The 22,232-nt window shown below is 44.2% G+C and overlaps 1 protein-coding gene across 1 annotated transcript in view; it reads left to right on the top strand.

Annotated features, from left to right (window-relative positions):
• arhgef40 (Rho guanine nucleotide exchange factor (GEF) 40) overlaps window positions 1-22,232 on the top strand; it is a gene marked incomplete at both ends in the record, with an annotated part of 135,414 nt that overhangs the window by 59,913 nt on the left and 53,269 nt on the right. The window contains 7 exon segments of the mRNA XM_080742275.1: window positions 3,566-3,704; window positions 7,022-7,141; window positions 8,481-8,672; window positions 10,995-11,285; window positions 12,793-13,092; window positions 15,055-15,319; window positions 15,967-16,138. Coding sequence (XP_080598401.1) covers window positions 3,566-3,704; window positions 7,022-7,141; window positions 8,481-8,672; window positions 10,995-11,285; window positions 12,793-13,092; window positions 15,055-15,319; window positions 15,967-16,138 — 1,479 coding nt within the window.

Raw genomic sequence — 22,232 nt, 5'->3', positions numbered from 1 at the left:
TTGTTGGCAGGCCAGAAACCCATCGTCTTGTGACATCATCGATTGGGAATCCGAGCTAATAGAAAATGCAGGCTTTCTACTCCTGAAAAGTTGCAATGTTAAAGTGGAAGCCATTGTCAAATGATGATGTCACAAGACTATGGATTTCTGAACTTCCCACAGCTCTCCTAAGAGCAATTTTATTATGAACATTAGCGAGAACCTATTATATGAAGATGGGTTGAAAAGTGGCAAAGTCCTCCTTTAAGTAAAACATTTGAGTACTTTTTCCACCACTGGCTTTGTGTGGTATTGTGCTCCCAAGTTGGTGCAAAATTCCCAGCGCTGCATGGCCTATATCTTTCCTAAAATGTTAGCTTATCTAAAATGTAAAACTAACTCAAAGTTAGTCAAGTGCAGCCGAGTGAAGTCGAGACAGAGCACTAGAGCAGTGGTTCTCAACCTTTCCAGGCCGCGACCCCCAAAAAGAATCATATTTTAACTGGGGAACCCCCCACCCTGACGAGCACTAAGAGTTGAGACATTACATTTGGTATAGTCTCTCAAGAAATAGAGAAAAGGATCAACCTTTTCTTTGATGATGGCTAGCCAGATTGCATTTTGTATAACTGTTGTGAACAGCTATTTTCACAATTTCTGCCTCTAATATTTGACAGTTTGGCCATTATGGCCAATGTTTAATTTGTCATTTTAGAGGTAAAAAGTCCTTAAAATTGTCACTTTAGAAATGTGCAGACACACACTTTATGTTAGTTTGTTAACTTTTGAGTGAGAAAACAATCTTGCACATTAAGTTAACACATATGGTGCCAACCCCGAGTTTCCCGAGTTTGTATTGGTACCAACGCTGTGCCAACCCCGAGTTTCCCGAGTTTGGGCAGTTTTTGAAGATTTATTTTTATTTATTTATTTTTTTCCCAATTTTTTTTTTGGACCTCCAGAAATGTGTTAGGCATGATCGCGATCGCGAAATTGCATGTTTAACCCCCATACCAACCCATTCTTTCAAACATGGCAGCCATGTTTGTTTACATCTGAAGAAAACATAATGGCTGATAAATCATGAATGCCTGAACGGATTTCCAAGCGGATTTTTTTGTTTGAAAGCTGTGAACAGTGGGCACACACGTGGTGCATCATCTAGGCATGGGCGTGCACGATCTGTGCACTATAAATTACATGGAAGTCTATCGAGACCATGGCATCAAGGGACATTGAAGAGAAAAAATCATGGCAACAAAAAAGTTAATAATTTGCAGACCCCGCAAAATAATTTGGCGAGCCCCTTGGGGGTCCCAACCCACAGGTTCAGAACCAGTGTACTAGAACTCCATCGGTGATGGATGGATATTAGTCTGGAACTGACTTTAACGATACGATCTGCCCTTAATCTCATTCATAATATTGTTCCTCCTCTTTAGGGAGGTTGGCCCAACTCCCAATGTGTTCTTTATCTCTCTATCTGTCTCTCATCACCCAAATGTTACTCACTTAACAGGCTCGCACGCACGCACGCACACACGCACGCACGCACGCACACACACACACACGCACAACTAAAAAGTAACTATTTAATTGAGTTTTTGTCGTTGACAATTCCATTTCTGTTTGGCTTGTAGGCTTTGAAGTTGCACATGGTAGATATGACACACAAACCTAAATATACAAAGAAATTACTGACATGGTTGACAACTTTATACTTGAAAAAGTATAAAGTTGTGGAAATAGCAGATCTACAATCTCACAACGTGTCGCATCGCAACACGTTGTGAGCTTGTAGATCTGCGATTTTCACTATTTTTGAAAATGATTGAAAATCTATGAACATTTTTTCAACATGAAAACGATGAGGATTATGACAAAATAATTGTGATTATGTCAAATGATTGTGATTAGAACAACACACACACACACACACACACACACACACACACACACACACACACACACACACACAGTCAAAATGACAAAAGCATGTGAACAAGTAACCAACATAAGCTGCATAGCATTACTAGATTCTACCTCACACACACACTGACGCACAGCGCACATGCGCACATTTTAACTATTTATTTATGTCCACACAAAGGAGAGCATACAAGGACATAAATACACACACACACACACACACAAACACACTGGTTTTTATGATTTGTGGGGACCACAATGATGAAAAGGGTGGTCCCCACATGTGATGATTTTAATCATCTCATGTGGGGACCACCCTTTCTAAATGTTATACAGCTATGAAAAAAATCAGGTATAACAACTATGGCTGTGTTAGCTTATACACGACTTCAAATATCAGAATTGATGAAGTTATTCCCCATGACGTGACTGTGTATACAGATTTTGGTCCCCACAAAACATATAAAGCTACTGAGCACACACACGCACACACACACACACACCATGACCAAAAAACGTGACTTATGGGGCAATGCTAAAAACTTCACAGGCACATCAGAGCAGCTCCTGTGTTGGTTTTTAACAGTTTCCCTCATGGGGACCTGATTTTTGGTCCCCATACCGTACCTGGTCCCCATGACGTGACTGTGTATACAGATTTTGGTCCCCACAAACATACAAAAACCAGTGCACACACACACACACACACACACACACACACACACACACACACACACACACACACACACACACACACACACACACACACACACACACAGTGTACTTGCATACCATACACCCACAGATATTTCTTTCAGAAAAGTTTCAACAGCAAGGCGTTCTCTGTCACACACACACACACACGCACAGAACACAGTCATACCATACATACTCACATACCATATACGCACGCACGCACACACACACACTTTATATAGTCAAACTCCCATGCCATGTCATACCATACCATACCACAGACACACATAACACCCTTATATTAGTGCATGTCGTGCACAAAAGCAGTCTGTTTTGGAGCCTCAGAAAAGAAAAAAAGGTTGTGTGTGTGTGTGTGTGTGTGTGTGTGTGTGTATGTGTGTGTGTGTGTGTGTGTGAGCGACCGCGAGGGCACACACTAGAGCCCTCCACCCCCCCCCACACACGCACGCACGCACGCACGCACGCACGCACGCACGCACGCACAAACGCACGCACGCACGCACGCACGCACGTGCCATCTAAGTGTCAGTTCCTCCTTCTCAAAAAATGCCATCCCAAAAGAAAGTCTCAACACTTTGGGGAGAATAAATGAAAATATATTACAATTTCGTATTGTGATCTGTTTTTCGCAGAGTGTTCGGCCCCAGAATAGGGATGCTATAGCTTCCATGTGGTTAAGCAATGTACAGAGTGTATCCTGAACATTCTGCAGAAAATTAGTTTTATTACATGCGCAAGCAGAGCACGCAGCTACTGCGATCGGCTGGGTATGCATGTCGGTGTTTTTTAAGCCTGTAGCCCAATCAGGGACCAGCATTTCAGTCGACGTCATCATTAACGGGAGAGTGTTTTCTGCAGGTCTTTCAGTCCGAGTGTATCAAAAGGTGCGTTCGGAACACTGATTCATACCTTTTCTAAGCGATGACCTTTGTCCCCTCAGGGCTGCCCTAGCGGTGACCTCTGCCCTCTATGACAGCGTGGACGACGCCCTGCACAGCCTCGTCCGCGTGTCCAACCAGAGAGGTCGCGACCTGGAGGCGCTGGGCCGACTGGCCGGCTTGGTGGACAAACTGGAAAAGGTACGCAAAAATAAATAATATCTACGTTGTCGTTGGCTAAAGCAGTGGTTCTCAACCTTTTCAGACCCCCAAAATAATCATATTTTAACTGGGTGGGGACCCCCCCACCCTGACAAGCACTAAGGCCTGATTTACACTGCAGCCAAATCCAGCCTGAATCAGATCCAGGCCAGGATTAACACCTCTGAGGGCCCCTGGGCACTGGAGCTCCAAGGGCCCCCCTCTGCGTACGCACTACAGGGCTCCAGACTAACTGTTTTCAGCATTTAAAAAAAGTGGTTTAACAATATCAGTGAACACACTTAAGACAATAACAGTCTGAGTTAAGAAACAGTGGCAGTGTGGCCACTGACGATCAAAATAAATAACAATGTACTATTAGGCCTATACTGTAGTACTACTACTACATGGTCAAAATTAGCGCTCATTGTGCGCTGCCAGGCAGCGAGCCACCTAGCACTGGTGGCACATTGTACTACACAATCGCACAAGCAGCAGCATTCTCAACAATAAAACACACAAAATCGGGGGGTTGGGGGCATCATTTAATGTATTTCATTCTGATTAGATAACAACTAAATGGCTGGGGGTTTTCTTTATTTTTTTATTTTTTTCCCCCCGATTTTCTTTTTTTTTTGCCACCCAGGAGGGCCCCCTGATGCCAAGGGCCCCTGGGCACGTGCCCAAAGTGCCCATATTGTAGATTCGGCCCTGATCAGATCTTTGTCACATCCAGATTGGAATCTGATTGGTTTTATATGACCATGTGACCATTTAAACCAGATTCCAATCTGGATGACACAGATCTGATCCAGGCTGGATTTGGCTGCAGTGTAAGAGTTGAGGAATTACATTTTGTATAACACGGTTCTATTTTGAAAATAGCAGATTGCGTGGTGTTTTGAGCATGTAGATCAACTATTTTCACAATTTCTGCCTCTAATATTTGTCAATTTGGCCAATGTTTAATGTGTAATTTTAGATTTATTAAAAAGTCCTTAAATTGCATGTACCCTCATATACACTCAAACTTGATGTTGGTCTGTTTACTGTTGAGTGAGAAAACAATGTTGCACATTAAGCTAATCATCTGGGGACCCCCCTGGGAGTCCTGGCCCACAGGTTGAGAACCACTGGGTTAAATGAGAACCACATCTCTCCCATTTTCATCTGTTGCTGTTTAATGGCCTGCCTTTTTAGATAACTGATTGTTTGTTTGTTTGTTTGTTTGTTTGTTTGTTTGTTTGTTTGTTTGTTTGTTTGTTTGTTTGTTTGTTTGTTTGTTTGTTTGTTTGATTGATTGATTGATTGATTGATTGATTGATTGATTGATTGATTGATTGATTGCATTCTTTATTAACACGAGTGAAAGTTTATGCAAAAAAATGGTAACACAAAAAGCCCCAGGGGGCTTGTTTCTTCTGTGGTCCATTGTACTCAATTCATCAGTAATACAGAATAGGTATAATAGGCTACATTACAATACAATGCAATACAAATAGAAATACAATACAGAACATTTTGGATTAAAGCTCAGTAGAATCACAAGTAGGCCTGTCACAATTATTACATAATCGTCTAATCGCAATTATTTGACATAAGCATGATTATTTTTCATAATCGTTTCCACGTTGAAAAATGTTCAGATATTTATTTTTTGTAAAAAAAGAAATGTGGAAATAGCAGATCTACAATCTTGTAGATTGGCTATTTCCACTATCAGTGTTATTTTTTAAGTATAAAGTTGTTATTATAATATGTCAGTCATTTCTTTGTATATTTAGGTTGTGTGTCATATCTGCCATGTGCAACTTAAAAGCCTACAAGCCAAACACAAATGTAATTCTCAATGACAAAAACACATTTAAATTGTTAATCGCAATTATTTGAGTGACAATTAATCGTCATGTAAAATGTCATAATCGGGACAGCCCTACTCACAAGGTACATTTAGAGTGGGGGGTGGGGTCAGAGGATTCTCTCTCTATCTCTAATTATATTATATTATATTATATTATATTATATTATATTATATTATCACATAAAAAACATATTGACGCACGCTGTCCTATCAGAACATAACAGACAGACCATGCATTTTTGATAATTCATTTTAAGAATTAATATAAAATAGGCCAATTGTCTTTTCATTTCCCGTACCATTATTAGTTATATGAATAATGTGACAGATTGCGAGTAGGGGGTGCACCCTCCGCACCTTTAGTCTCTGCGGCTGTGCCCGCAAAGGGTCCCTTTGGTTCCCCAACTTCCCGTTGGTTCACCCTTAGAGTTAAATTGACACTGAGGATTTTACAGTGTACATCGGGGTTCCAGAAAAACAGTAGCTTGTATCAAATGGGGGTCCGTCGGCCTGGGGGTCCTTGAAATTAAAAAGGTCTATAGCACAGCTGGGGTGCAGTCGGTAGTGCTGTCTCCTCACAGCTAGAAGGTCCTGGGTTCGATTCCAACCGGGGAAGCTCCCCACTGTCAGGTGAAAAGAAGCGGCTTGGAGTCCTCATGCATAGGGTGCGTTCGGAAATGCGTACCGGGTGTGTGCTCAGTGTAGTGAGTGCAGTGGGCGTGGCGTTGTAGAGTGCGTTCAGTGTGGTTTGTTTACGAACGACCAGTTTTAAGAGGCAGCAGTGAGCTGTGCGCTTTTTCAGTCTGAACTCTGATGGTAAACTTTCTGAAAAGCAGCAGTTGCTAAGTAGCCTATGCTAATGTAACGTTGATATTGAAAGGAGATGTAATTCATAACATTGACACTGTTAGTTTACACGTTGATGCGTGTGAAACTACCAAGCCCAAACGACCAATTAAGCTGCAAATGCTGCATTTTGCGATCATTTCCTCTATTGTTCACAGCTGAGAAGCACTCGAGACACGGCCATGAAAACCAACCAATCAAAACACCGCAAGGACGCACCACACCGCCAAACCCCATCTTCTGAGTAGGGTCGCTCAGTGCGTGCACTCAACACACCGGTGCGCCGCGCACTGGATTTCCGAACGACAAGGCACCAAGTGCACCGAATAAACAAACGACAACATGGCACAGTAGTGCGTTGAGTGCGCATTTCCGAACGCACCCATAGAAGGAAGCATGAGGTCAGTCTGTTGCTCTCCCCAGGTTGGCAGAGGGAGTGTAGCGCCCAGGATTACATCACACAATTGACACAGGGTGAAAGAAATTGGTCAAAAATCGTGGGATGAAACTTTAAAAGACAGGTTTAGAATGACTGCTTTACAATATATGATAAAACACGTCATTATGTCTCTATGTGACTCCTTTCTCTCCCCTCTCTCTCTCTCTCCAGTGTGACAAGGAGATAGAGCAGGTGCAGGCTCAGCTAGATGACTACAAGGACCCGCCGCTGTCCCTCAGTAGGCTGTCACTCAAACAGCAGAGGTTCAAGACCTTCCGAGAGACGGCCAACGTGAGTTGTGTTCTCCGGTGCACTTGTGTTCAGACCGGTGCCCAGGTGTTTGTCTGTAATATATCGTCATTGTCGGGTGAATACCTTGCATGTCCAAAACCGTTTGTTTTGTATTTATCATTTTAAAAATGACAGTAGACAGTAGACAGACGATCTACAAGCTTGTAGATCTGCTGTTTTCACTACTTTTGTGCGACGGCCTTGTATGATGAAGCAGGGCTTTACTTTGCGAAAGAACGTTACTTTGCGACAACGACGATATTGTGTTCTGTTTTGCCCACGTACCAGTGGCCAACATAACACATCTGTGGTTGAATTGTGGGAATACAAAACTTGGCATTGCTGCTTAGAGCAAACAGGGTCATCAAAACACATCCCTGCACAAAATAAAATAAAGTTTACACCTCCGCTCCACTCACAGCACTCGTGCCGCGCTGCGAGCTTGTAGATCTTGCTAATTCTTTCTTAAATTTTAAAAAAAAAAGTTTTCTGAATATTTTCGACCCGATTCTATAAATGTCTTCGAAATCCTTCTTCTAAATCAGTGGTTCTCAATGGCTTTCTGCGCATGGCCGCCATTACGGTCGCTTTCTAAACTTAATCTGGGTTAAGGTTGAAAAAAAAAGTTACTAAAAATCTGCATATTTTCATCCCGGCTTTTCAAAATCGGACACCTATGGGAGGAAGTCCTGGCACTCTGCGCGCCTTCATCCCTTCAAAGTAAATGGCACTAAATGTTTTTCTACTCTACTTTGCTATGATGGGGTTGTAATCATTGTTGATTTCGTCGACTAAAACTATGACGAAAAATGTTTGTCGACTGCATTTTTGCACTGACAAAAACTAAATAAAAACTAAATAAAGACTAAATACAAACTAAGCTGTGATGACTAAAGCTAAGACTAAATATATTGACAATTTCATCAACAAAATAAAAACTAGACTAAAACGTTAGGGAGGGACTAGTGGAGAAGAGTCATTTTATGTTTGGTTTCTCTCACGTGTTGCGTGCTGAAAATAGCCGATATACAAGCTCACAACGCGTCGCAGCGCGACACGTTGCTTGTAGATCTGCTATTTTCAGCACACAACCAAGTGTAAAATCAGTCATTACGATGCCATCAAGGCCTGCCAAAATACATTTTAGTTGACTAAATCCACTGTAGATTTAGTCGCCCAAAAACTTATGATATTTAGTCGACTAAAATTAGACTAAAACTAAAACTTTTCAGGTGACTAAATTATGACTAAAACTAAATGATATTTTATTCAAAAGACTATGACTAAAACTCAATCAAAATTTGCTGTCAAAAACAACATTGGTTGTACTCATCTGCAGGAGCTGCACAGTGAGACCCTGTCGGTGCTGAGTGAGCTGGAGGGCTGGTGTGACCTGGACTGGGGGGGCCTGGGGGAGGTGCAGATCAAGCTGCCCCCCGTCAGGGAGAGACTCAGAGACATGTCCCACTGTCTGTCCGACTGCTGGACCACGCTGGACAACACGCAGAGACTGCTGTCCACGCTCACCGAGGTGAGAAGAACTGGGAACACTTGAATGAACCCATTTAGGCCTAGAATTACTGAATGCTTTAAATATAAAAGAAATAGCAGATCTACAAGCTCACAGTGCGCTGCAAGCTTGTAGATCTGCTATTTTTGAAAAAGTTGTGAAAATGTGTGCAAATCTTTTAATATATGTATTTCTAAAGCAAACGTTTGTAACAAAAATGTTGCTTCTGGGGGGGTCCCTGGAACTAAATACTGTATTTTGAGATGAGGGTCCGTGGCCAAATACATATCATTTTGGGGGTCCTTCACATGAAAAAGTTTGAGCACCACTGACATAGTAGTCTCTCAAGAACAGACTAACTGAGCTCCAGTTAAGTGAAAAGGACCTTTTCTGTGACGATGGCAGGCCAGATTGCTGATATAGAAACATACGTTTTTCAAAAATCACATATTGGTACATGGTCTGAAAATACATTTCCGTCTTGGGATTTTTTATTTTATTTTTTGTAATGATGAAGCAAGGACACCACTTTCAGCCAAGATGTCTTTGGACAGCGTTTGCATTGGTCAATTGGACAAACACTAGACCCTGGTGGATCATGGGCAATTCATTATAGATGTCCACAACTCTCCCCAGCAGGGGGAGCCACAGTCACACAATGTAGGTTGCTGCAACATCAAATATACAATATAAAATAAAGAAAAAAATGATAAAATCACACACACACAAAAAAAAATTACAGAAATGTACTTCATAAGAAACAAATAAGTTAATGACATGTTCTCATTCAACACACTGGGGACGAGAGTATCAAGGAATTGTATCCAAATACAATACGCCTCCACATGGAGAAGTATTCGATCTCCGTTAACCACTTCTGTGTGAATGTGTCTCAATGCTCTTATAAGTTGCCATTGTTCTCTCAAGATGTGGTATTGACTGGTTAAAATGCCTCGCCACCGATGATCTATCATCACCATTATGAATGGAACACTTCACCATTGTTAATAATGAAGCAATACGCCTCAAGAGGCTGTGGTTTATGTAGTTATGCATGACGCAGTTCCACTGAGTGACTGTGTTTGGTCCAAGAACGGAATGGATATACGTTACCACCAGTGTCCAGTGTAGACCAGCGGTTAAATTAATGCTTTCTAAAGATTATTATTTTTTTTTTAATTATTTTTTTCCACGATTTTATAACCCATTTTTTTCACCCAGTGCCAATTGCCTATTGTAATCCTGATCTCTGCTCTCCCTCTGCCACGCCTGGGGAGTCAACGGCCTGACCTCATGCTTCCTTCATGCATGAGGAGTCCTAGTTGCTTCTTTTCACCTGACGGGGGAGTTTCCCCGGTTTGGACGTAGCGCGTGGAAGGAACACGTTATTCCAACCAGTTCCTTTCCCCTCCATCAGGCACCCCGGGGGGAGGCAGTATAGAGACCAAGATTACTGCATGTTTTTGTGAGGGTACCTACCTTAGGAGACACGGGGAGAACGTCACATAGAAAGGCTCTTTCGCCAACCCCACCTAAGAGAGAACACAGCCCCAGCACCCACAGCGTTCCCCTGCGGGAATCAAACCCAGGTCCTTCTAGCTGTGAGGCGACAGCACTACTGACTGCGCCATCATGCCCCCTAAACCAGTGGTTCTCAACCTGTGGGTTGTGATCCCCAGGGGGGTCCCCAAATTATGTTGGGGGGTCCCCAGATGATTAACTTAATGTGCAACATTGTTTTCTCACTCAACAGTAAACAAACCAACATAACGTTTTAAGTGTATAGAGGGTTTATGCACATTTCTAGTGACACTTTAGGACTTTTTAACACCTCTAAAATTACAAATTAAACCGGGGTCAGCAACCCGCGGGTCTAGAGCCGCATGTGGCTCTTTAGCGCCACCCTAGTGGCTCCCTGGAGCTTTTTCAAAAATGTATGAAAATGGAAAAAGATGGGGGGGAAATATATTTTTTTGTTTTAATGTGGTTAATGTTTCCCAATGCTTTAAAAATGTGTAGAATAAATATTACATTTCAACATTCTCTCCAAGATTCTTTTTTTTTTTTTCATTTTTTTTTTTACTGAATTAAATATTGGCAGAAATTGTGAAAATAGCAGATCTACATGCTCACAACTCCTCGCAATGCGAGGCGTTGTGAGCATGTAGATCTGCTATTTTTTTTTGCTCGGCAGGGTGGGGGGGTCCCCAGTTAAAACATGATTATTTTGGGGGTCGCGGCCTGAAAAGGTTGGGAACCACTGCCCTAAACTAAGTAAAGAATGTGAGTATACTTTTTTCTCCACCATTGCTCACCTTGTCTCTCCTCTCTTCTCTCTCTCAGGCCTCTCAGTGGTGCGACGCCGTCCACTCCACCACCACCTCCTCTTCGTCCTCCTCCCTCTCCTCCTCCTCGTCCCTCTCCTCCTCTCCCTCCCCGCTGGCCTCCCTGCCGCCCATCCCTCCGTCCCGCTTCCAGGACGCCCGCTCCCTGGCCATGGAGCTGGGCGGCGGCGCCCTGCTGGAGCTCTGGACGCAGACGCTGGAGCGCTACCAGCGCACCGTGGCCCAGGTCAAGCCCAGGCTGCTGCTGGCCGACAGGGGAGGCCCGGGGGGAGGGGGCCCGGGGGGCCAGGTAAGGCCTGTCACAGTAGCCTGATTTAGGCATGTACCGATTTGTCGTGAATTGATTCAAATCGATTCAAAATTGTGATTTTTTTTTTAATGGATTTAATAGATGGTATGCGCATGCATAAAGTGAGTGGCAAATCGAGTAAGTGAGTGGCAAAGTGAGCTTAATGTTGTTTAACGTTGTTTAATGCAATCAGATGGGACATTACTGTTTGGTTGTATGGGCTGTCAAGGCCAGAAAGTAGTTTTTTGCCACTCAGTAACTTCCGTATTATGATGATGATGTCACACGCATACCTTCTATAAAAATCGTATCACGATGCAAAAAATTGCCCAAAAGAAGAAGAAAATACAATTTGTCATTTGCTACTGTATTGACAAGAGGATAACACAAGAACACAAGAAAATATATGTTTTTTTTTTTTTGTTGTCTGGAAATTTAAAAATTGTGAACCTAGTATAGATTTGAATTGTATCGTGAGTTGAGTGATATCACTTTGTGACACGTTTTAAGCTTGTATATCAGCTATTTAAGTTTATTTTAAAGTATAAAATTAGTAAAAGTGTCAATAACATTTTCAGACCTGTTGAAAACTAGTCTAAAGCTGTGGTCCTAAACATTTTCATGTCATGGACCCCCAAATTGACATGCGTTCAAAATGTTTAAAAAATATCCGATCTACAAGCTCAAAATGCGTTGTAATGGTAACACGTTGTGAGCTTGTAGATTGGCTATTTTCAAGTTTAAAAGTTTAAGGGTTAAAGTGGTAAAACGTTTTACTGTGGACCCACTGGAACTTCCCAAAGGACCGCTGGCTGGGGGTCCCCAAACCACACTTTGAGAACCACTGCTCTAAAGATACGATACAAATATTACAACTGTAGAATTGAAGAAACTTAAAGAATAAATCACAAAAAAAAAAAATGTGCAAATGCAAATGAATGACATGAAAATCAATCGTCAAACTTAAAGGGATCCCTGGCTAATACGACAAATATGCCTTAATATATTATAATTGTCCTCTATAACTACAATGTAAAATTAAAAACTCCTTAATTATTTTATTTCTTCTAGAAATAGCTAATCTTTCACTCAATAGGGGAAATGCCCGTCGCAAGTTGATGATGTCATAAATGTCATGTGTAATCCATCCCTATGGAATTTATGGCATGCATGTGCAAATAAAAACAAACGTAATACTTCCTATGGTTAATATGAGCATCAAATCGATATTTCAAATGTGTTTGTGTTTTTGTACATGCATGCCATAAATTCCATAGGGATAGATAACACATGACATTTATGACATCATCAACTTGCGACAGGCATTTCCCCTATTGAGTGAAAGATTAGCTATTTCTAGAAGAAATAAAATATTTAAGGTGTTTTTAATTTTACATTGTATTTATAGAGGACAGTTATAATGTATTAAGGCATATTTGTCGTATTAGCCAGGGATCCTTTTAACCTTTTTGTAATGGTGTCACAAACAACCCTTACTTTCCACCAGGGGAAGACGGCCAACAAGACGCCCTCTGCCAACAGCCTGTGGGACCTGATGGGCTCGGAGGGCGAGGGTGACTGGGGCGTGGGCGCGGGCGGCGGGGACGGCATGGTGGGGGGCCTCCAGTCCTGGGGGTCCCTGGCGTCGCTGTTCCGTCCGCAGACCTGCTCCACGCTCAAGATCGGCGAGGAGGGGAAGGACAAGGGAGGAGGAGGAGGAGCCAGGAGGGATGGGGGCGTGGCTGGGGGAGGGGCAGGAGGAGGAGGGAAGTTCCTGCAGAACCTCCTGAACCCAGCCAAGAAGAGCGTGAGTCTGTTTCCTTGGTTTACACCAGTGGTTCTCAACCTTTTCAGTCCACGACCCCCGAAATAATCTTATTTTAACTGGGGACCCCCTCACCCTGACGAGCACTAAGAGTTGAGGCATTACATTTTGTATAACATATCTACATGCTCACAACGCCTCGCATTGCGAGGCGTTGTGTCATTTGTCATTTTAGAAGTATTAAAAGGTACTTAAATTGTCACTTTAGAAATGTGCAGATACCCTCTATACACTTAAACTTTGTCTTTATGTTGGTTTGTTTACTGTTGAGTGAGAAAACAATGTTGCACATTAAGTTAATCATCTGGGGACCCCCCAAAATCATTTGGGTGCTTTTCCAAACGCACCCAGAGATAGACAGTGACAAACAAACAGTGAACTCAAGTGCACATACTAGTAGTGTAAACATAGTCAATCATGTCTTTCTAAATTAGATAGTCTAAATCAGGGCTACTCAACTTGAGATGGCTCAGGGGCCACTCAGCAAAATACCAAAAGTCCAAAGGGCCGCAAGCTAAAAATGACGGTCCTATTTTGGACGTTTACATTGATTTTGTAACACACTTCATGAGTCATGACAAGTCTAATAATTAAGGAAACGCACAGAAAACAGACACATTTCCATTTATATAAGCCAGGCCAAACCTCATTGAACTAAAAGATTGTCATGGATGGAATGATGAAATTGATGACATTTGAAATGTTTATCAAATTAGGCTTTATTCACAAAATGTTAAGTGAAAATGAACAGATCTGGTTCAATCTTTTTGTAACCCCCCCTGTGTCTGGGTATGCAAGGCTAGTGAACTTTGGCAATGTAAAGGTATTTTTTCTCATGAGTCATGCCACTAACACTCCTTTTCATTAATAGGACAATTTTAAATAAATAAACGTTTATACTTATTATTCAACCACTCAAACCGCAGCATCCCTATTCTTGGGGGACATTTACCAAAAATAGCCGATCTACAAGCTCACCACAAGATGCATTGTGAGCTTGTAGATCGGCTATTTTTGGTGAAGAGAGTTATTGTATGGAAAAATAACTCAAGTACAGTTCAACTCAGCCTCAGATGCACTGTACTTGTAAAACAGTTTGATGCTTTGAGCTTTGTAAAACACAGCAGCTCGTTGGAGGAGATTTTTGGTAATAAGCATAGTTCCTTGGCTGCTGCGCGATCTGTTCATGCTTGCACTGTCTGTCCTGACTGGCGGAGTCGCGGAGGCAGAGACAAGCAGCGGAGGCAGAGACAAGCACAGACAAGGGCTACGTCTTCATTAGCCTGAAACATGACGATCGCAACCGTTCATATATCGCACGACCGTCATGCGTCTCCACTCCAGTGAGCCCGACTGTGGTTGTCTGCTGCAAAATCTCCGCAGATTTGTCTGTCTCGTTGTACTATAGCTCTAGTGTAGCCGCCTGCATCTCCGCACTGCTGTGCTCTATGCATTGACTACATTCGCTTCCTGACTCTTATCCCTACCTACGGAGTGCACGGAGGCTCAAACATCACCGCGTTTTGCGTTACGCGTTAACTTTGACAGGCTTAGAAAAATCTTATTTTTATTGGCATGATCATGACGGGCCGCACAGACATGCGGACGCGGGCCGCGGGTTGAGTAGCGCTGGTCTAAATGAATTCTATTCAATGCAATCTTTATTTCAGACCCAAGGGAGATCCATATCACGATAAAAACACAATACAATCAAAATTTAAATAACAGAATAAGAAATACAATAAACATCCCGGTCTACACCCGGAGTTAGTGAATTTCCACAACATGGACACGACCGTGGCTTCCGGGGCTCTTCAAAATAAAGCGCCGTGAACGGCGGCACTCTGTAGCCAAATCATTCCAAACATAATGGCATTCCAGGTGTTTAACATAAAACGTGGTATTCCCTTTTCCCCCGCCTCCCCTCTCTTCCTCCTCCTCCAGCCGACGGCGGACGTCCCGCCGCCTCACACCAAGCCCCCCAGGAAGAGACACCCCAGCTTCGACCTGCAGGCCCTGCTGGCCCCCCGGCGGGGCAACACCAACGTCCCCCCCAGACCCAGCCAGGAGGCTCCGGCTGGGGGCGGGGCCGGGGCGGGGGGCAGCCGCAACTCCCCCCTGTCCTGGCTGGGACGCCGGGCCGTGGCCGACCCCGTCGTCACGGCATGTGTGGCCGCCGCCATCCCCGGCTGGGGGGGAGGAGGAACAGGTAGGGCTGTCACCATTAGGACATTTTACATCATCAAATAATTGCGATTAACTATTTGATTGATTGATTGATTGAGCCCTTCATACAAATTCATTGCAAAATAGTACTAGAACTACATTCAATGCAATTATAAAATATATATTTTTTTAATTGTGTATTTGTCGTTGACAATTACATGTCTGTTTGGCTTTTAGGCTTTGAAGTTGCAGCTGTAAATTATGACACATAACTTAAATATACAAAGACATATTTGACAGCGTTATACTTAAAAAAAAGAACATCGATAGTGGAAATAGCCGATCTACAAGCTCACAACGCGTCGCATGCGGCGCGTTGTGAGCTTGTAGATCTGCTATTTCCACTACTTTTTTTAAGTGTTTGAAACCACAGTATATTAACCCATTTAGGCCTAGAACTATTGAATGCTTTAACCAGTGAATAGCAGATATACAAGCTCACAGCGCGGGACCGAGTGCCGCGCTGTGAGCTTGTATATCTGCTATTTTTCAATAGTTACAGCATAAAATAATAACACACTAATGTGTACCCGTTAACATTTCTCAACATGGAAAACGAGTATGACGATTATGCAAAATAATTGCGATTACCTCAAATAATTGATTACTTAATACTTGTGACAGCCCTAGGTGGAGGAGGAGGAGGAGGAGGAGGAGGAGGAGGAGTGGGGGTGCTGATCAGAGGTGTGGAGGTGAGCAGCAAGGAGGTGGTGGACCACACCAACTCACCTCGCCAACACGTGCTGCTGGGACGGGGAGACAGGGAGACGGGAGGAGAGAGGGGAGCCAGCACCGGGCAGAGGTAAGGGGGAGGCGTGTGTGTCTGTGTGTCTGTGTGTGTGTGTGTGTGTGTGTGTGTGTGTGTGTGTGTGTGTGTGTGTGTGTGTGTGCGTGTGTGTGTCTGTGTGTGAGTGAGAGTGTGTCAGTGTGTCAGTGTGTCAGTGTTGATTTCGTCGACTAAAACTATGACGAAAAATGATTGTCGACTACGTTTTTTTCACTGACGAAAACGAAATAAAAAATAAATACTAAACTAAATATATTGACAATTTCGCCAACAAAATAAAAACTAGACTAAAACGTTAGGGAGGGAGTCATTTTATGTTTGGTTGCTCTAAGGTGTTGCGTGCTGAAAATAGTCGATCTACAAGCTCACAACGCGACGCGTTGTGAGCTTGTAGATCGGCTATTTTCAGCACCAACCAAGTGTAAAATCAGTCATTTCGATGCCATCAAGGCCTGCCAAAAATACATCTTATATGATATTTAGTCGACTAAAATTAGACTAAAACTAGAACTGTTCGGGTGACTAAATTATGACTAAAACTAAATTACATTTTATTCAAAAGACTGACTAAAAGTAAGTCAAAATGTGCTGTCAATAACAACACTGTAGTGCAGGGGTTTTCAAAGTGGGTGACGGGGCACCCTGGGGTGCCGCGACGGCAGTCCAGGGGTGCCGCGAGATCATTTGATAATATTTGGAATTTATTTGGACACTTGAAAAAATGATTATGTTGCGAAGGCTCTCAATTGCTCTCACGTCATACCGGCAGTTGACAGTTGACATGATTGCGCCTTGAAGTTGGATCACCATATATGGAGATGACTGACGTATCTCACCTCACCTCACATTCGATATCTCCATATATGGAGATATCTAGCTGCTGACTTCATCAGGGTGATGTCACATCGTACACAAAGGAGCGGCCCATATATGGAAATGTCTAGTTAGTGACCTCATCAGGATGACATCATGCTGATGTCACCCATCACGCTGATATCACATCGTACACAAAGGAGCGGCCCATATATGGAAATGTCTAGTTAGTGACCTCATCAGGATGACATCATGCTGATGTCACCTTCATAAACAAACAAGCCCTATAAATAGGGCTTGTTTGTTTATGAAGGTGACATCAGCATGATGTCTCCGGAGAAGGGAGAAGCATTCTTCGACTCAGACCTTATCGCCAGGATCACCTAAGCTTATAGCTTATCATCACCTCCAACCATCTCAAGATACTCAGCTAGTTCTCCCAGCAAGACTTCAGAGCCTCTCATAAGATTCAAGGCATCTCGGTTAAGTTCTTACCGGACACCACTGCGGCGGGTCCTAACCCTAGAAACCAGTTCCTTCTGAGTAGCTATTTTACATGGTGCCGAAACCCGGGAATGGGGCCTACCGCAGTAACAAGATGCCAAAATCGGAGAGATGGCGTGAGTCATGCCGGGACCGGCTTTGGTAGGAGGATGTTCGTGCGATACTTCCCTTGGCTTGGTAAAAGGGCCTAAAAGGGGCCGAGCAACAAATCTGCCCAGATAAGGATGGTCAGAAGCAAGACAAAGACCGGATCATCAGTGATCTACAACATCAGGTAGGTGAGTATGTGGAGACGATTCGTCAGATGAATCTCCATTCTCAGGTTCGTATTTTGCCTCCGGAGCCCGAGGGCTCTGGAGGTCAGGGGTGTCTGCAACCCAGACACCCAGGTCCCGAAGATGTGGGACTTAAGGTTCATCGTTTGCCCCCGGAGCCCGAGGGCTCTGGAGGTCAGGGGTGTCTGCAACCCAGACACCCAGGTCCCGAAGATGTGGGACTTAAGGCTCGTCGTTTGCCTCCGGAGCCCGAGGGCTCTGGAGGTCAGGGGTGTCTGCTCCACAGACACCCAGGTCCCGAAGATGTGGGACTTAAGGTTCGTCGTTTGCCTCCGGAGCCCGAGGGCTCTGGAGGTCAGGGGTGTCTGCTCCACAGACACCCAGGTCCCGAAGATGTGGGACTTAAGGTTCATCGTTTGCCTCCGGAGCCCGAGGGCTCTGGAGGTCAGGGGTGTCTGCTCCACAGACACCCAGGTCCCGAAGATGTGGGACTTAAGGTTCATCATTTGCCTCCGGAGCCCGAGGGCTCTGGAGGTCAGGGGTGTCTGCTCCACAGACACCCAGGTCCCGAAGATGTGGGACTTAAGGTTCATCGTTTGCCTCCGGAGCCCGAGGGCTCTGGAGGTCAGGGGTGTCTGCTCCACAGACACCCAGGTCCCGAAGATGTGGGACTTAAGGTTCGTCGTTTGCCTCCGGAGCCCGAGGGCTCTGGAGGTCAGGGGTGTCTGCAACCCAGACACCCAGGTCCCGAAGATGTGGGACTTAAGGTTCATCGTTTGCCTCCGGAGCCCGAGGACTCTGGAGGTCAGGGGTATCCACAATCCAGGCACCCAGGTACCGAAGATGCGGGACATCAGTTCCGTCACTTATTCCTGGAGCCCAAGGGCCCTGGAGGTCAGAGCATACCGGGCCATCAGGACTACTACCTATCAACGGGGCGGTGTCATGAGACTGTGACCTCAGCTCATCCAAACCCATCAGGGCATCACTATCCTACCGACTTTCCCAGAGATGATCAGTCATCGAGATCCAGGGGGCGGTCCCAATCCCCAGCAAGATCAGAGCCTGATAGGCAGAGGACCACTTATCATCAAGAAGACAACCACCAGGCAAACCGTCCCTTGTATCAACCCAAGGAGCACCAGCACCATCCTAACATGCACCGGAGTATGAGTCAGATCTATCTGGGGCCATCACCCATCATTCCTATCGATCGAAGATCGGACAGGCCGCGGCAGACCACCACAACATATACAGCAGAGACGAGACTAGTAAAGGAGCACCAAGAGGACCAGTTCGAGCCTTCTTAATATTTTATCGATTTCCACGGGAAATCTGGGGCGGCTGTTGCGAAGGCTCTCAATTGCTCTCACGTCATACCGGCAGTTGACAGTTGACATGATTGCGCCTTGAAGTTGGATCACCATATATGGAGATGACTGACGTATCTCGCCTCACCTCACATTCGATATCTCCATATATGGAGATATCTAGCTGCTGACTTCATCAGGGTGATGTCACATCGTACACAAAGGAGCGGCCCATATATGGAAATGTCTAGTTAGTGACCTCATCAGGATGACATCATGCTGATGTCACCCATCACGCTGATATCACATCGTACACAAAGGAGCGGCCCATATATGGAAATGTCTAGTTAGTGACCTCATCAGGATGACATCATGCTGATGTCACCTTCATAAACAAACAAGCCCTATAAATAGGAGCCTTTGACACCGGAGAAGGGAGAAGCATTCTTCGACTCAGACCTTATCGCCAGGATCACCTAAGCTTATAGCTTATCATCACCTCCAACCATCTCAAGATACTCAGCTAGTTCTCCCAGCAAGACTTCAGAGCCTCTCATAAGATTCAAGGCATCTCGGTTAAGTTCTTACCGGACACCACTGCGGCGGGTCCTAACCCTAGAAACCAGTTCCTTCTGAGTAGCTATTTTACAGATTAGTATCATTTTAAACTTGAAGTAGCCTACAAAGTTATAACCAAAAATGACTATTATCTCAACGTTTTCCTCGCAACATAATCACTAAAATATCGTCACTGTCGGGCAGAAACCTCGTATCTCCAAGTTTTAAATGTGTATGTCTTTTGGTAAAGCCCTGCTTCATCATACAAGACTGACGTCGCACAAAACTAGTGAAAACAGCCGATCTATAAGCACACAACGCCTCGCGATGTGTGCTTGTAGATCTGCTGTTTTCACTAGTTTAATACATTTTATAGATGATAAATACAACAAAACAAACGGTTTTGGACATACAAGGTTTCCACCCGACAATGATGATATGCTATAAATATAAGGTGCTAGGAGTGAAAATTATAATGTAGGGGTGCCTCGGATTAAAACAATATTTATGGGGTGCCCTGAGACAAAAAAGTTTGGGAACCCCTGGTGTAGTGTATACGCGCGTGTGCAGTGGCATAACACTCCTCCACCAGCCCCGAATTTTAACCAAGCCCCCCCCCCCCACCACCACACACACACTCACACGTTTTGTTCCATATGCCGACATTGTCTTGGTTTCAGAGAGCATGGTAAATATTAACTGTTGCCCCAATGTCTTTATATTCCATAATGCCCAACTGTGTTGTTATTACTCGGAAGAACGTCGGCTTGGCAAAGCCATGTCTTCAAGGGGCGCAATAGCGGTGTGTGTGTGTGTGTATGTAGGTGTGCGTACTTGTCCCCACAATTATAGTAGAATTTGAGAAATAGTTTTTTCCTGGTCCTCTCACCATTTTTTGTTCTTTCTTTTATGGTTAAAAATAATATTTACAGTTAGGCTTACAATTAGGATAATATTCAGGTTAGGGTGAGACTTTGACATTTGGATGTTAGCGCTGTTTAAACTTAGATGTGCGCTGGTGTCACGGACCGAAAATCCACATCTACAAGCTACAAGCTAAAAAGGCTGTCGCATTACAAGTGTGCGTGTGTGCACACTCTACCTAGTACAAAATAGCCGATCTAATAGCCGGCTATTTTCACAATTTCTGCCTCTATATATTTGGACAGTGTTTAACTGAATTAATTTAATTAAAAAGTCCTTAAATTGTCACAAATGTGAAGACACCCAAATGTGAACCCCCCACAATAAATGGGGGGTCGTGTGTGATGCGATGACGTCATCAAACGATAAAGTCGACTTCAACTCAACTTTTTTTAAGACGCATTGTTCTTTTAAACTAAAGCACTTTTGCTTTTCTAGATGACATATTTACAGTACAAAGATCGCTGTTTCCGCTCGGCGAATCAATGTAGAGCGTCACCGCCGCCCTTAGGACATGAACACGAGCAGTCTGTCTGTACGTAACGCTGCTTCATTCACAAAACACCACGCATCTCTCCCTCCAATCTCTCTCTGTTTCCCGTCTGGCTTTTCTCTTCAAGTGTGTGTGTGTGTATGTGTGTGTGTGTGTGTGTGTGTGTGTGTGTGTGTGTGTGTGTGTGTGTGTGTGTGTGTGTGTGTGTGTGTGTGTGTGTGTGTGTGTGTGTGTGTGTGTGTGTGTGTGTGTGTGTGTGTGTGTGTGTGTGTGTGTGTGTGTGTGTGTGTGTGTGTGTGTGTGCGTGCGTGCGTGCGTGCGTGCGTGCGTGCGTGCGTGCGTGCGTGCGTGCGTGCGTGCGTGCGTGCGTGCGTGCGTGCGTGTGTGTGTGAGAGAGAGAGAGTTGGCAGTCAGCCCCGAGATAAAGACCAATACTACTGTACAAATGAAATCAGGGGGCAGAGCAGACGGAGATGAAAGAGACGTCTGATGGGTATCGTTTTAAGTCCATTTCAGAGCCATTCTATCAGTCACTATGTGACCTCGGATACTTCTGTCATTATGAGCCGTCTCCTCTACTGCTGCTCTTGTTAGACCAGTGTTTCTCGTGTAGATATCTTCACTGTCGGGAAGAAAACCTTGTATCTCCAAGTTTCAAATGTGTACGTTTCTTCGCAAAGCAAAGCCCTGCTTCATCATACAAGGCTGTCACACAACAGTAGTGAAAACAGCTGATCTACAAGCACACAACGCCTCGCGGTGCAAGATCGTCTGTTTTCACTAGTTTAAATCCTTTTTAAAATGTTAAATACAATACTGGCTTTCAAGCAGTTTCAAGGGGCACACTTGACCCTTCTCAGGGGCACACCGCACAGTGGTTGAAAAACACTGTGTTAGACTCTTCTCTCCCGCTCTAGAGCTGCCTGCAACTCTCAGTTATTTTCTCCCTTTGATTGCTTTTGCGAAGTGAACGAGAATTTACTTTAAATACATAACAGTAAGACTCGGGAGATAAACGACCGCCAGGTCACATGTAGACACAAATAGGCCTGTAACTTGTTTGAAAAAAACGGCCTGATGGTGGCGCTAAATGGGACAGATCCATGTTGATGACATTGTACCGCTTTGCGTGATTTCAGGTCAAAATCTGTAGGAGCAGTGTCCAAAGATGTGTTTCGCAAGAATCGGCCTCATGGTGGCGCTAGAAGAGGGCCATGTGAGAAATGAGGGGT

The sequence above is a fragment of the Nannobrachium achirus genome (genome assembly GCF_963921795.1).
Source record: "Nannobrachium achirus genome assembly, chromosome: 14".
In the NCBI taxonomy this organism is placed as follows: domain Eukaryota; kingdom Metazoa; phylum Chordata; class Actinopteri; order Myctophiformes; family Myctophidae; genus Nannobrachium; species Nannobrachium achirus.
The sequence above is the reverse complement of the archived record's forward strand: the minus strand, read 5'-3'. Positions and strand labels throughout refer to the sequence as shown.